Source organism: Hyperoodon ampullatus, assembly GCF_949752795.1.
Source record: "Hyperoodon ampullatus genome assembly, chromosome: 6".
Classification (NCBI taxonomy): Eukaryota; Metazoa; Chordata; class Mammalia; order Artiodactyla; family Ziphiidae; genus Hyperoodon; species Hyperoodon ampullatus.
Genome location: NC_136919.1, coordinates 120,982,152 through 120,997,818, shown reverse-complemented (window position 1 = coordinate 120,997,818; position 15,667 = coordinate 120,982,152). Strand labels below are relative to the sequence as shown.

The window sequence follows — 15,667 nt, the reverse complement described above, 5'->3', positions numbered from 1 at the left end:
GCACTGCCCTCGGAGGGCACTGCCCTCGGATCCCCCGTGCCGGGAACACCGTGGAAAAACCACCATTTCGGGCCGCAGCGGTGGAAAGACAAAGGGAGAAGGACATCTCGTCTCTTGTCACGGGGGGTGAGGCAGGAAATGAGAGTCTGCAACTCCATGGAAGGGGCTTCAGTGTGCTCTAGCGAAGGGGGGGCCCCTTCCAGATCAGATCTCTCCAGATCTCTCCAGTCCCCCACCTTGAAAAGCTATCCAATAAAATCCAGCGCCCGCTCCCCTAACCAAATCATTGGCTTCAAGTTTCTTCCCAGTTGTTGTCTGGAGTCATTCCCAGACAGAGCAGGCCGGCCCCTGGGAGCCCAGAGCCTCATCTCTGCTGTCCTCCAAGTCCCAAGTCCATGCAGGAATCCAAGGAGGGAAGGAGGTGACATTATGCAGTGATTATGTCCCCGTGACTGTCAGCCAAGGCCAGGCTGTTCCAAGGGTCCTGCTTGGAGCTGGCCTGCGGTGACTGGCTGACAGAAGACGCATAACCTTGCGGAGAGAGCTTCAGGGCCGAGAGGACTGGGTGGATGGAGGACCCGTGGCCAGACATCGCGCTGACCGAGAACGTCTGAAAGCGAAAAGTGTAAGATGTGGTCAATGGAATCCCTCCTGGGGCTCAGGAGGGGGTCTGGGCTGGAGAGGGGAGCCCCATTCCACAGCTGTGCCCAGGCTGGCTCCCACCCCAGGAAGGGGACGAGAGGACAGGGCCAAAGGAAAAGGGCAGGAGAGGCATCAGGCAGCACTCTGTTCCCCTGACCCCTGTGCTATGGGATGCAGGGGGTCTGCATGACTCATCAACTGCTTCTGAGCACTGACCCAGTAGCTTTGTGACTATTCTGGTTTCTCAGAAGCCTCTGACGGTTACACGAGGCATTTTCTACAGTCCTTTTGCCATCAATCTCCATTTTCAGAAGGAAGCCATCTCCCACCCTGCCCAGGAGGGGCTCCTGGCTCTCCTGGCCCCAGGGCACCAGCTTCTCTTCACCCTGACGGCAGAAGGCTCCTTAGGACTCGCCCACCTCAAGTACAGGCGGAGAAGAGATCAGAGTTAATGGGAGACCGTGACCAAGCTTGGGGGCATCCTGATCCCACATGGGGGAACCACACAGGGAAGGGGCTAGGGGAGCAGGACTGCCATCATATCTGACAGAGGGAAATGAGGGTCCTGCTGGCCCGTCTTCTGGACACACATGTGAAGCTGGACCCGCAGCCAACCTCATGACAACGGCATCCTGCCTGTGGCCTCCTCACCAACCCCAGCCTGCCCGCCCTGCCCTCTGCAGCTTCTACACCTTTGCCCACGCCAGGAGGGGCCTCCTCCTCCCCTTCCTCCTGTTAAGATCTACCCACCCTCAAGGCCAAGGTCAAGCCACCCTTACTTAGGAGACAGACTGGCCTAGAACGCCCCGCTCCGCCTCCCACACAGCGGCCGCACTCTGATTCCGGTTGTAGCAATGCTGTGTGCCAGCACACGGGTCCCGGCACAGAGGGACCGCTAAATGCGTGCATCACGGTCACGTGTCCAAATCGCTGTAGCTTGATCAGATGTGCTGAAACATATCCTGGTGCAGACAGCCCCTCGCCTCGGGCGGGGGCCCGGCCGCCTGGAGTCTACCCCGCAACGAGCAGTACCTGCGACAGGGAGCTGCCGTGCCCATAGTGGGATGAGAGCCCAGGCTCTGTCTTGATGGGACGCATCTCTTCCACGCTGCTGCTGGAAGCGCTGGTGGTGGGAGGGAGGCTCTCACTGCCCGAGGGACCTGGAACAAGGCAGAGTCAGGACACCCAGCCCAGGGGCAGGGACAAACGGATGGCGGCCCTTGGAGACAGCCAGGGCAGATCCGCGCTAACGGCTTGTCTACATTTGCTGGGGAGAGAAGCAGGGTCCTTCCATCAGTGCAGGGCAACGGTTCTCACAGTGAAGCAGAAGTAGCAGAATTTCCAGGGAACTTTTTCAGATGACAGGCTCACCACCCCTCATCCCAGACGCCTGGGGCTACGTGTGTCTCAGGATTCAAACTTTTGGATTTTAAAAAGGACAAAGACTGAGTATTACAGAATACCTGCAGCGGGGTCTGGGACAACACCCCGTAATTAAATACATGAATAGTTCTACAGCAAAACATGGGAATATTCGCACATGGGATAAATGAAGACTATAACTAGCCTGTGTCAGTTCAGATTACATTTTACTGCCAAATCTAGCTCCCTGGATTTGGAATTTCGGATAGGGGATTGTACACCTGAACCGACGCCTGCTCCCGCTGGGACCCCACCATGCAAAGAGATGAAGTTCCCCAGGGGAAGGTGCTGTTCGTATAAACAATGTGGAAGCAGGGAGAAAGGCCGAGGACCTGGTGTGAGCCACTGAACGCTCTGCTAAGACGTGACCGCCAGAAGGAGCGAGCCACTGTCGACTTGGGTTTAAACTCCAGCTCTACCCATTCAAAGCTGTGTGACCCTTGTGATGTCATTGCCCTCTCTGAGCCTCAGCTTGCTCATTAGTAAAATGGAGATCATAAATGGGGTCTCATGGGGGTCTGTAAAGATCAATGAGATAATATTTGTGAAGGAGCTTTGCAAAGTACAGAGTACTACCTGATGTTAATTATACACTGGCTTACAAATTAATGTTACAAATCAACCTGAACATGACTCACAGGACCCTGTCTTCCTGCACCCCACTTAGCCCAAAGCGAATGGAAAGAAGTTGAGTTCCTGAGTGGCTGCAGCACCAAAGATGGAGGGACCGACTCACGTTCCTTTTTCCTCCAGGCCCTCAACCGGTCCAGCTGGACCTCTGCAGTCTTTGCAACTGGCAAAAACCAGGCCACAACATGAGTGGAGCCTGCTTTAAAAGCTCCCAATATGTTCCATGGTGATGTTACTTTTGCACTGGGTTATTCATTCTGTCCTGAACGGCCGGGGATGGACGATGCTATCATTACACGCTGGTAGCCTGGGCTGGCCCACCTGAGCATACACGATGCTCACACACTCTGAGAGCTACTGAGTTATTCATATAATTACACATCGATCTTTTTCTCACCTGCTGGTGTCTTCGATTTGTTAAGGTTCTTGGGCTTCCGTTTTCTGGTTTGAATCCCCTCTTTCCTCATCGCAAGAGGCCTGGGGACCTAGGGGGTCACAAGTCAATATACGTGGTTTTCCATTTGTACCTGATCCGTGACATTATTTACCCCCCCCCCCACACACACACACACAAATACACAATGAGAAGGCCAGATCTATGCAATTCCTCTACAAACCTTGGGGCTGAGACTGAGTGAATCAGGCCTGGAACTCCTGCTGAGGAAGAAATCAATTCTACCAAAAAAAAGTGTGTTGAGCCTGTCTATTCCATGCTGGGTATTATACTAAACTCTGGAGAAACAAAGACCTAAAGACACAGTCCCTTCTCTCCAGAGGTTCACAGTTGGGAAAGACAGACAAATAGAAGATAACCAGATTCATAGGTGATGAGGGAAAATAGAAAAGGAACACTGAACTGTGTCCCGGGCTGGGGGAGGGAAAGTGGCACATGGGCACATCAAGGCGGGCCTCCCTGAGCAGGTGATGCCTGGGTTGTAGGAGACTGTCAAGTAGATGAGGGGCAGACATTTCAAGCAGCAAGAACAGTACGTGCCAAAGCCACTAACTGATCAGCCACACTGGGACACTGTGCGAGTGAAAAGGGGGTGCTATTAATAGTTATGCCGAGATCATGGGCACACCCTGAGGCGGCCTGGAGAGTGGAGACGTAAAGTCACCTACACGGAGCAGCTCTGCACCGTGCTGAGCCTGGCTGGGGCAAGTGGTGGTTTCCATGGGTGTCGGGAGCAGCGGGGACAATGGTGGAGAGACTGCCCTGTGGCCAGTGCCCGAGTCCTTTATGACAGCACTTTAGGGCATCTAAATTCTCCTAAACAAGCAGTGACTGTCGGGCATCACACTCCTGAGCCATTCAAGATGCCTAAACAGGTGTCGGGGGCAGGCCTGCAGGGTCATCTTTCTACTATTTTAAAATACTGTGCCTGCCCCACATCTGGCTTCTTTCAGGCCTGGCCAACCAAATTGTTTAGCCCCTGGTCTGTGCTAGTCTCCCATATGGGACTAACAGAGGCCACACCTGCAAAATACAGAAGGACAAGTGATGACCACTTCGGAGATGTGAACATGGAATTGTTAAGAAAGAAGTGCAGGGAATTCCCTGGCTGTCCAGTGGTTAGAACTCCGCACTCTCACTGCTGAGGACCCGGGTTCAATCCCTGGTCAGGGAACTAAGATCCCACAAGCGGCACATGGTGTGGCCAAAAAAAAAAAGAGAAGTGCAGGAGCATACATGAACTCGAACTGCCTTCTAGTCAACTGAGAGTCAGATGAGACAGCACTCCCACTCGTGGAGGAAAGTATCCTCCCCTCCCCACCCTGCCGCCCCCTACCCCCCCCACCCTGCGCCCACCTCTTGAAGACCATCCTGACTTCAGAAGAATCCTGTCCTCATGTTTATCCCCACCCACCTCAGTACTTTTTTAAAAAAATTGTCATAAAATGCACATCACATAAAATTTACCATCTTAAGCATTATCAAGTGTGCAGTTCAGTAGTGTCAAGTATACTCGCATGAATGGATAAAGTCACCTGTGACAGTATAGTGTAAAGAAAGGGAATGCTTTCTAAAAAGACTTCGCAGATTTTCATTTTGAATTTTAAGTGGCAATTTTGAATTTCAGCTGCCAGTGCCAACCTCAAACCTATAATTCTTAATATAGACGTTAAGATTGTACTCGTAATTATGATCAGATAAATGTTAATTGGTTTTCCTAACTTGGTGTCAGTTTCTAAGGATAATTCTCCTCTTAGATGCCATAATTAAATGTGTTTAGAGCTGATGATAAATTTCTTAATCTTAATTATTCTGGGAGTATTGTCCTAGAGACATTATGTTCTTATGAAAATTCCAAATACCAAAAATGCCACAGGGCATTTTGACATAGCATAGTGATGGTGGGGAGAAGAAATGCATGTGACTGAGAGAGTCACTAATTCAGTGTTTCTTAAAACTTTTTTTCATCAACCCCACCCCCAAAGCCTTTTAAACTTTTTTTTTTTAAATAGTGCCCCAGTGAATTTTTTTTGCCCGTGCCACACAGTTTGTGGGATCTTAGTTCCCCAACCAGGGATTGAACCCGAGCCCTCGCCAGTGAAAGCATGGAGTCCTAACCACTGGACCGCCAGGGAATTCCCCCAATGAATTTTAATATCATAGATATGCTGTATATGTATTATATCTGCTTTATACATGAAAAGACTAGGGGTTTTTTTGGTCCTACTTGGGGGTGACACCACACCCATTTGAGAATGCGTATCCTAATATATCTTTTTTAAAAGGAGAGGGGACCTAGTGATAGACATTTGCCTTGGCAGATGTATCTTTATGTGTGTCCAAATCTTGAAGCAGTATTTTTTTCTGCCAGCATCACTAGAAAATAGAAGAACTTTGTTCTCTGCCAGTCACCATCTTTTAACAGCTGTGCTTTATACCCTTCCCACCACAGGCATCAGACAGATCATTTCCCACTGGCTTTGGAGGTCTTGCCAGATTCTTACTTGATTTATAAATGTATCATAAATAGAATCATGCAGGTTCCTTCTCATCTATAAAAATCAATTAAAATCCTAGGTGAATGCATTTATTTTAATTAAAGTTGTTCATCATAACACGTTGATAAATGGCATTGAAATTTTACTGATGAGTCGACTGTCATATTCAAGTAGGCTGCTTGCAGGAACTGACAGAACTATTGGTTGATTTAAAATGTAACACAGATGCCAAAGTTTTAGTGTACATTATTACCTAGACTACTGAATTATCTTTGTAAAAATTTCCCCAGATGCTATTTACAGGTGCCACGTAAAATAGGCTAATGTGCATTTCTATGAGAATTCTGGTAAACTGCCTTGCTACGATTTTTCATGTAAAGTATGTCCTCTAGTATTGATATAGAGTATGTCTATTCACCAGCCTACTGAAACCTAGTGGTTTAAAATATGATTATTAAGAAATAAGTTTTTAAGAAGACTTTATTTAAGTGGGATCTAGAAGATGTGATAAGTACTTTTGACTTCAAAATAATGAATTTATAATTGGCCTCTGTCTAAAAACTTGAATTGCAGTGGATTTGTACCTAAACACAATCTTATGCATAATTGTATGCAATTTGGTATGGATCAGAAAGCCTTTCCCTCCCCACTTTTTTTCCTTCTATTTAACTGTGGGCTATTAGCAGCCATATCAAATCCAATAATTTTAATTTTCCAATGCACCTATAATCCTTTTATCCTTATTCTAAGATTATCATTTCACCTCTTAATGAACTGAAAAAATGGTGAGGATACTTTACAAAGTCACTCAATCACTGTCAATTTAGTAACTCTTAATAACCTTAGTTAAAGTAAAAGCTCAACTGATTGTGCCTACTATAGAGCCGTTGAGGAGACGTGGCAACAGATCTGCTCAGTCCTTTGCTTTGTGGACTTTATCTAGAGGGACCAGTCAATATCTTATTAAACTATGATATGATTAGAATGGTTATGGTTGTATTATTGCAGGTCTGGGAACTATGCATTAAATGTGTCTAATGAATTTGGGGTGCTACAAAGTTATCAAATATAACTGAGCTGTTTCATTTCAGGGAATTTCCAGTCAGTGTAACCATTTTAAAATATTTTAGGATGAAAATACTTTAAACCATTTTTTTAAGCTTGAAATCCTGAAGGCTGTGCTTCAAGCTGACTTAGAGGTAAACCTACTGGGGAAATAAGTGACCCACTTCCAGACTGAAGCCTCTATTACTTCAGAAAGATGTTCTACATTTTCTGGAATCCTAAGAATAAAATTGTATCTCTGTAAGTACACCTCATTTCCATTCTAGTTAGGACTAATGGATCCTCGTGTGGCAAAGAGCTGAAGAATGGAGAAAACTGGGTAGCCGATAATCCAGATAGTTCTTGGCACTCTGAACAACCTCAAGTACAGCCATCCAAGCCAGTAATTACATTGCTGCATTATGTCTTTGTGAAATTTGTTTCTTGTCTGTACCCTTGAAATTGAATACAATGTCACGAGACTCCTTCAAAACGAAAAGTATACTTGCGTTGCTATGAACCAGCACCACCGTCCATCTCCAGAACACCTTTCACCTTGCAGGACTGAACTCTGCTTAGTCAATGGTCACTCCTCATTTCCCCCTCCCCTCAGCCCTTGGCAACCACTATTCCACTTTCCGTCTTTAGGAACTGGACTCCTCTGGGACCTCATGTCGGTGGAATCACACTGTGTTTGTCCTTTTGTGACTGGCTTCTTTCATTGAGCACCATGTCCTCAAGGTCTATGCATGTTGTAGCCTGTGTCAGAACGTCCTTCCTTTGGAAGGCTGGAATAATATCCCATCGTATGTGTAGACCACATTTTGCTCATCCATCCATCCATCAATGGACACATGGGCTGCTTCCACCTTTTGGCTATTGCGAATAATGCTGCTGTGAACATGAGCATACAAATATTTGTTCAAGATTCTGCTTTCAATTCTTTTTGGATCTATACCAGAAATAGATTGCTGTATCATATAGTAATTCTATTTCTAATTTTTTACAGACACAATCCTTTTAATACCTCCATAATATTCCTCTATCAGTTCCTTTTATCATTCCCCTATTGAAGAACAATAGTTTCTTTAACCATTTTCCTCCCAAAGGTTTTTTTCCTCCATTTTCATTATTACAATGATTCAACAAGTATCCTTGTATACACTTCTTACAAAAGTTGACCCTTGAACAACATGGGTTTGAACTGCATGGGTCCACTTAAATGTGGATTTTTTTTCAATAGTAAATACTACAGCACTACATGATCTGTGGTTGGTTGACTCTGCACATGTGGAACCACAGGTAAGGAGAAATCACGTACATGTAGGGCAGACTGTAGGTTAGACATGGATTTTCGACTGCAGAAGGTTGGCACCCCTAACCCCTGCATTGTTCAAGGGTCAATATGAGTATTCTTTTTTTTGCGGTACGCGGGTCTCTCACTGTTGTGGCCTCTCCCATTGCGGAGCACAGGCTCCGGACGCGCAGGCTCAGCGGCCACGGCTCACGGGCCCAGCCGCTCCGTGGCAATGTGGGATTTTCCCGGACCGGGGCACGAACCCGTGTCCCCTGCATTAGCAGGCGGACTCTTAACAACTGCGCCACCAGGGAAGCCCTGGGTATTCTTAACTATATTTTTAGACTTTTTTTTTTTTTTTTGGCTGTGTTGGCTCTTTGTTGCTGTGCGTGGGCTTTCTCTATTTTTAGACATTTTAAAGCTCATTATAACAAGAAAATATGAAAAGATGCGTGAGATTAAGTTAATAACAACCCCTCCCATCTTACTACTATCAATCCTCTGCCCATGAGGCAATTGGAATAACAGCCTGTTTCTTACATTTTAAAAAGTTCTCAAACATGTGTGCACGTGTACATATCTATATACATAAGTATGTGTATTCATCCATCCAAAAGTGTTCAATGTATATATAAGCAACTACATATAAATTATGTTCTCCCTCTTTCTTTATAAAACTGGAACCACGCTATGTACAGTGTTCTGTACAGACTTCATTTTTAAGCACTATGTAATGGAGATTATTCCAAATTAGAACATAAAGAGCTTTGGTAATTCCCTGGCGGTCCAGCGGTTAAGACTCTGCACTTTCACTGCCAAGGGCCCGAGTTCGAGCCCTGGTTGGGGAACTAAGATCCCACAAGCCGTGTGGCCAGAAAAAAAAGAGGCTTGTAGAAGCTCTCTGTATTCTGGAAAGATTAATCCTTTTTCTCATGTATGTGTATATTGGTTTTACTTTCTTGGGTTATCTTTTTCCATACACTAAAATGAAATGTTATATAATCAAATATATCTAATTTTTCTTTTATGGCTTAAGAGTTTGGAAAACTTGCTGAAGAAAATGTCTCCTCCCATCCCCAAGGTTATATAAATACTCCCCCTCTACATTTTCTTCTAGTATTTTTATTGTCTCTATTTAAAGATGTTTTATGTTTCATATGTTTAATACATCCAAGTTTATTTTTGCTTTTGGTAGGAGGTAGAGGTCAAGTTTTCTTTTTATTTTCCAGATTATGTCAATACAATCATTCTTAAAAAGCTATCCCTTATCCATTGAATTGTTACCTTTGTTATATATCATACTACCACACATATAGACTATTTTTTAGTCTCTTCAACTGTGAACTGGGAATTAGACTTATGTAATGTTAAAGATGGAAATGATGTTCCATAGCAATGTCTCTGTTATGCTCTGAATGTTTGTGTCCCTCTCAAATTCATATGTGCACAAACCTAACATGCAAGGTGATGGTACTAGAAGTGGAGCCTTTGGGAGGTGATGAGGTCATGAGCGTGGAGCCTTCATGAATGGGATTAGTGCCCTTATAATAGAGACCCCACAGTGCTCCTTTGCCCCTTCCACCAAGTGAGGACACAGTGAGAGAAGTCTGCCACTGGACAGGGGGTCCTCCCTCGACCCTGCTGGCCTCTGATCTCGGAGCTCCAGCCTCTAGAACCATGGAGGTTAATTGCTATTGTTTAAGCTGCCCAGTCTATGGTATTGCTATAGCAACCCTAACACACTACGACAGTCTCTAAGGTCCCTTCCAGATCTACATTTCTTTGTTAAGAAGGAGAAAATGAATTATGATCTGCAGGGAGGAAGAGGGGTGAGACCCGAGCGGTGGAGGAAAGCGCAGGACACGGTCGGGGGACCCTTACGCCGTGGAGCTTCATGTAGAGGCCGCAGGCGTTGCACACGGGCTCGCCCTCGGCGTTGCGGCGCCACAGAGTGGTGGTGGTAGTCTGGCAGTTGGCGCAGGAGAGGCCCACTCGGCGGGAGGCGGACTGCAACACAAGAGACAGACCCTTCAGGTCCAATGACAGGGATATGGCAGGCGCCGCAGCATCTCGCTTCACGGGCAGCGAGCGTGGGGCATGGCTGTGTGAGAGTCTCAGACCAGCCACCACACCGGATGCTCAGATGCCGCGTCCCTAAGCCTCTCCTGGGGGCGTGGGAGCAAAAGGGCTGTGCTGCAGGGGATAGCAAATCCTGGTCATAACTGCGGCGTCAGCAACATTATCAGTCACTCGCGTCAGGGAAAAGCCCAGCAAGCCCTGCACACTGGAGGCAGAAAAGCTTCTCCCCAAAGTAGAACGAATCTGGGCCTCAGGTGCTGGGAGTGAGTGGGGGGTGAGGAATTACTGTGTCCGAGTGTCTTCAAAGACTGACCTCAAGAAAGGGAAGCACTAGGGTTTATCCCCTCTGTTCTTGTTTCCCTAATATCTGTGGAAAGCTAGTTCGAATTGGTCAAAATCAAATTTTAGTCGAAAAGACCAGGAAACTAGGAGACAAAAACTTGGTTCCAACTCTTCCCCAGCCACAGGGCCCAGCACGCCCCACATAATCTCCCTGGTCTTTGGGTTTATCAACGGATCAACTGAAAACAGGGTGAGTCACAACACAGAAAGGATGAATTAGCCTTCCTCGTGGAGCTGATGTGAACACAGGAGATACACCAGACAGCGCTGGGTCGGGGAGCAGGAAGTCTGGACTCTGGTCCCCCAGGGGAGACTCAGTATCTAAGTGACCACGGGCAAGGCCATAGCTTTTCTGAGCCTCACTCTTCACTTCTGCATAATGAAGGGGTTGAACTCAATGGTCTGGACCATCCTCGTAGCTCAAGCCAACTCTGAAGGTGTAAGAAATTACTATTTGCCACTCATCCAGCCCTTCAACCTGCACCTTCTCTGAAACGTGACTTGAAGCCCCAAACTCAAAACCAGGAATTTCCCACCAAGGCCGAGCCCTGAAGCCAGGAGCTGACAGGAGAGAGGCCTGGCTGCTGGGCGCCAGGTACTGGCTTACCAGGCGGCGCTGGGGCTTGATGAGGGGCCGGTTGATGCCGTTCATCTTGTGGTAGAGGCCGCAGGCGTTGCACAGGTAGTGTCCCGTCCCATCCCGCCGCCACAGCGGGGTGGACATGGCCCCGCAGTTGACACACTCTCTGCCTTCCGAGAAGTCGTCAAACATATCTACTGGGTGGGAAACAATACAGAGGATTAGTTCTCTGTTTATGCCAGAAATCTCACAGCGGAGAATCTAGGCACCAAGGAAATAATGCCTTCTCCTTGCAAGGAGTGGAAGACGGATCACTCTGGGCTGTCTGGCTTTTCCTCCCTCGGCCCTAACCCTTGGGAACGGGCTCAGAGGGCTGTCCTGGCAAGCGGACCTTACCCCCGGCATCCCAGACACAGCAGGCTCTCCCTGGTCATGAGAAAGGGCAGGGCGTGTGGCAGAGACCACGAGCGCCTGGATTTCTCTCTCTTCAGAGCCTGGGGGTGGGGGTGGGGGGTTCACCTAACACTGAGTTCCACTCAAGACCTTCTTTCTCTCTTTTTTCCCTTTCAAAATTGAGATTCCATTTCCTTTGCAATAAAAATATAATAAATATTTACTTCAGGATAATTAAATGCTGGAATGTGTAAAAAAATATAGAAATCATACATAATCCTGTAACTCAAAGATCACCATGATATTAACATTTTGTTCTGTTAGATCCTTTGCAATGTTTTATATATTGACATATTTTTGTCTACTTGAGGTCAAGCTGTATCATTTTGAGCCCGTTTTCTCACTTCATACCAAAGCATTTCCCCACATTAGAAATTCTTTATGAACGTATTTTAGTGTCTATCATCCCATGCTGGTACTGCATCATCCTTTAACTATTCTCATGGAACTTCTACTGAGCCAGTTCCTGACTTTTGTAGACACCGCTCATTTTGAAAACTAATCTTAGCATTTCTGGTTATTCCTTAGGATACTCCCCTAGACGCAGAATTACTGAGCCAAAGGGACTATCTTTTTCTGAAAGTTCTTGAAATTTTCCATCTTTCCTGCAGAAAAAGGCAGTAATTCATTTTTCTCATTTCAATGTATCTGTATGATATGCTGTGTCATAGTTTGACATTTTTCTTGCTTATTGGAACATAAAATAAAGGTGCATATTATGAGCAATGGTGCTTTAGAGTGGAACCCGTCCACAGGAACGTGGCCATCCCTGCCATCTCCCTGCACTCGCTCACAGGCCCCTCCCTCCCCATCACCTTTGTCTTCCATGTCTATAGAATTTAACAATTGACTCATCTCACTGGTGGCCATTTCAGTGATCCTGCTGAGACAGGCTGGGCCAGTTTCCTTATTCCTTGTGATCTACATAAAGTCTGGCTCAGAACTTCCAGAAGTCTCTCTGACTCCATGTATACTCCATGTATACAAAATGCTTCCTAGTTTGAAAATTTTTATATCCTTTCTAAATTGTCTGTCCCTAAATACAGCCACCCTGGTGTTCAGATTGTTCTTGTCCTACTACCAGAGGCAGAAGTGGATTTTTCTGTAGTTCAGTGGGGGGAGAGACTTGGGGAGGAGGGTAAGAGCTCTCCCTCCATCAGCCTAGCCCCTTACCCTGGGGTTTAGGGCCGCACATTCTGCTAGTTCTGTGGCCTCGCTACCTGCTCTGAGGGAACTCGGGCTGGAGAAGAGAATGGTGGAGGCCCTCTCCTCAACTCTGGGTACACAAACAGTCATTTGCACCTGCAAACAAGTAACTATGAGTAAACAGTGTGCAGGTGTGAGGGGCTGTTTGCTCAGGCCGGGGAGCTGAGCACACACCGGTCACAAGAGAGGCTATTTTTGCACCTGGGTCACACTGAGAACCCTCCAGCAAGGTCACCTGCCTTGAGAGCCGCACATGACACGATGACTCCTGTTCTCGGCTTGCTTCCCCGAACGCGGGGGGAGGCGTGGAGTGAACGACCTGCCCGTCACCCTCCACCTGCCCTTGCCCGGTGGCTCTGCTCCCTCGGCCCAGCCTTCCGGTGAGGGGACTGGAAAGGCCAGGGGAGCTCACCAAAGGCCCTCAGACCAACGAGGGGCGCTGGCAATGTCCTCATTTTGTAGCGTGTTTGCAATCAACACTAGATGGCGCTACAGCCTCTAAACTGATCCTCTGCATTCTTGTCTAAATCAGGATGGAGGCCTTTTTACATCACCTTTCCAGTCCAAACCGAGCACAACCCGATTAGTCTATTTTTTTTAAACAATGAAAACATTTAAACATATTAAAAAGTGGCCCAACTAGGAAAATGAGCTCTTATTTAATCACCATCCAGCTTCCAACAATCTGTGGCCAATCTCGTCTCATGTACACCTCCACCCACTTTCCCTCATCCTGATTTCTTTCGAAGAAAATCCCAGACATTCTGTCATTTCACTCATAAATATTTCAGAACGTGCCTCTCACCGATGAAGATTCACACTCTTTTCCTTTTAAAGATAAGCAAACCAACCTCTTTCCTATGTTCCAGTTCATCTAAAGAAGGCTGCACAGGGAGAGGGTCTTTCTCCATCCATTCCTCTTTTCTGGAGGGGAGATTCCCTTTTGTCTTCATATTTATTGTTTTACACCCAGGACAGGATCTCAGCCCAGGAGCCTCCCTAGCAGTCCTGGTCGCTCTGCTGGTTACTGGCCTGACTACCTTGAGAACCCAGCACCGAGGCTTGCCTTAGAGATGCCTTCTTGCCACACGGAATGGGTTACACAGTCAAGCAACCATTTTACAGGCTGGGGAAAGGCACTGGAGGTTGGCAAGTGTGTATTTGTCGCCGACAAATACTTACTGAGCATCTGCTATTTCAGCACTCCGATAGATGTCACAGGAGCTCAGAATGCTAATGACCTGGTTGGGCAGATTGGGCCAGAGTATCAATAATGAGTAAATATTACTGAATTCATTTGGGCCACATATCTTAAAACAAGTTGGGCATTACGGTGGCAGAGACTTCTTGCCTAGGGTAGGAAGTGCAGAAGTCCCAGACTGAAGAGTCAGGTGTTACAACAGCAGCCAAAGGAAGGATGGGGAGGTGGAGGCCGTGCTTCCTAGAAGCATCCCTCAGACGCACCACATCTCCTTACAACCCAGCACACCTCCAAATGGGCGAAGTTTCCATATCTTCTACCAGCAAATCTTACCATGCGACCCACTCAATGGAACGTTACATAATTGTAAACGATGATGACAAAGACAACCTGACAATAAAAAAAAAATGCCTACCTCCCATGTTAAATGAAAAATGCATCACGCAAAACACCAATACACTGTGATGGCAGCTGAGACTACCAGGAAGGGGCTTCTATTAGGCTAATCAAATTGTATAGACTTTTCATTTTTATTTTTTTATTTTTAAAATTTACTTAATTATTTTTGGCTGCATTGGGTCTTCGTTGCAGTGCGCGGGCTTCTCATTGTGGTGGCTTCTCTTGTTGCGGAGCATGGGCTCTAGGCACATGGGCTTCAGTAGTTGTGGCACGTGGGCTCAGTAGTTGCGGCGCACGGGCTTAGTTGCTCCGTGGCATGTGGGATCTTCCCGGACCAGGGCTCGAACCCGTGTCCCCTGCTTTGGCAGGTGGATTCTTAACCACTGTGCCACCAGGGAACTCCCTGGACTTTTCATGTTTAAAAACACCGTTCTGTAATGTTATAATTGCTTACTTTTTAAAATGTGAAAAAAACATAAGAACGAAACAAAAAAAGATTTTTGATCACCTCAAGCAGCTCCCAGGACACTCTGGGGGAAGGGACTGTTTTACTCTCTTACATGTGACACATACATAAATTTCCCCCCTTGAACTGAAGAAGGGAGAGAAAGAGGTTGACACCCTGCTGTTTAGCACCCTCCTCCTCTGGGGGAGGTGGGAGGTGACAGGCTGGGAGCCCCAAACCAGCACCATCATCTGACGGTGTGAACCTTGCTAATAACCACTTCATCAGACATGCACTGGGTAGAACTTCCCGCTGGCAAGTGGGCAGAAGCCTGATTTCTAATAAGGAAGGGCACAGCCATGGCCTTGAATTACAAAAGCCCCACCCACCCAGTGCTGGGCATCACGGGAATGGGACCAACCGCTTAGAAGGCAGTGGGAATCCAGCTCTAGGAAGTGGGTCAGCTTTACCCCACATTCAGAGGAAAGACTTGTAATAATAGTTGTAAAGTACTTTGTAAATAAGAGGAAAAACTCACAACAATGGTTGTAAAGTGCTTTGCAAACACCGAATGAGATAACAATGATGGGTTATTGTCAGGGTTGGAGGGTTTGGGAGGGAGTGGGGACAACCAGGCAGAACCTTGGTGCCTGCATATTGGGGGAGGGACAGCTAAAAGAGCTAGGAGATCTGGGAATCTGACCTTTTCTCAGAACTGTAAATTGTATATCACTCTCAGACTTGGCCCAGCTTGAGACTTGTGGGCAGGGAATGAACTTGCAGGCAGGTTGACAGGTGTCGGGGCTCTGCTCATGGGAAATATTAATTCATGACCATTTTAGCAACCAAAGGCAGAAAATGAATTGTGCCCTCACCCCAAGAATGGGGGTCTAACTCCTCACTTCCATTCACGCCCCGCTTAAAAAAATTCTTTTTAAAGAGGGGAACAAACCCAGCCTGATTTCTTCGGCATCT

At 46.9% G+C, this 15,667-nt stretch overlaps 1 protein-coding gene across 3 annotated transcripts in view; it reads right to left on the bottom strand.

Moving 5' to 3' along the window:
* Window positions 1–427: 427 nt before the first annotated feature.
* The window catches only part of GATA4 (GATA binding protein 4), a gene marked incomplete at both ends in the record, with an annotated part of 48,340 nt that continues 33,100 nt past the window's right edge, over window positions 428–15,667 (bottom strand). The window contains 5 exons of one of the 3 annotated variants that reach the window (XM_079706628.1): window positions 428–610; window positions 1,675–1,802; window positions 3,092–3,179; window positions 9,869–9,994; window positions 11,016–11,185. In XM_079706628.1, coding sequence (XP_079562754.1) covers window positions 428–610; window positions 1,675–1,802; window positions 3,092–3,179; window positions 9,869–9,994; window positions 11,016–11,185 — 695 coding nt within the window. Of the gene's footprint in view, window positions 611–1,674; window positions 1,803–3,091; window positions 3,180–9,868; window positions 9,995–11,015; window positions 11,186–15,667 lie in introns of those variants that run through there. The other 2 variants (XM_079706629.1, XM_079706630.1) reach the window with 2 other exon arrangements.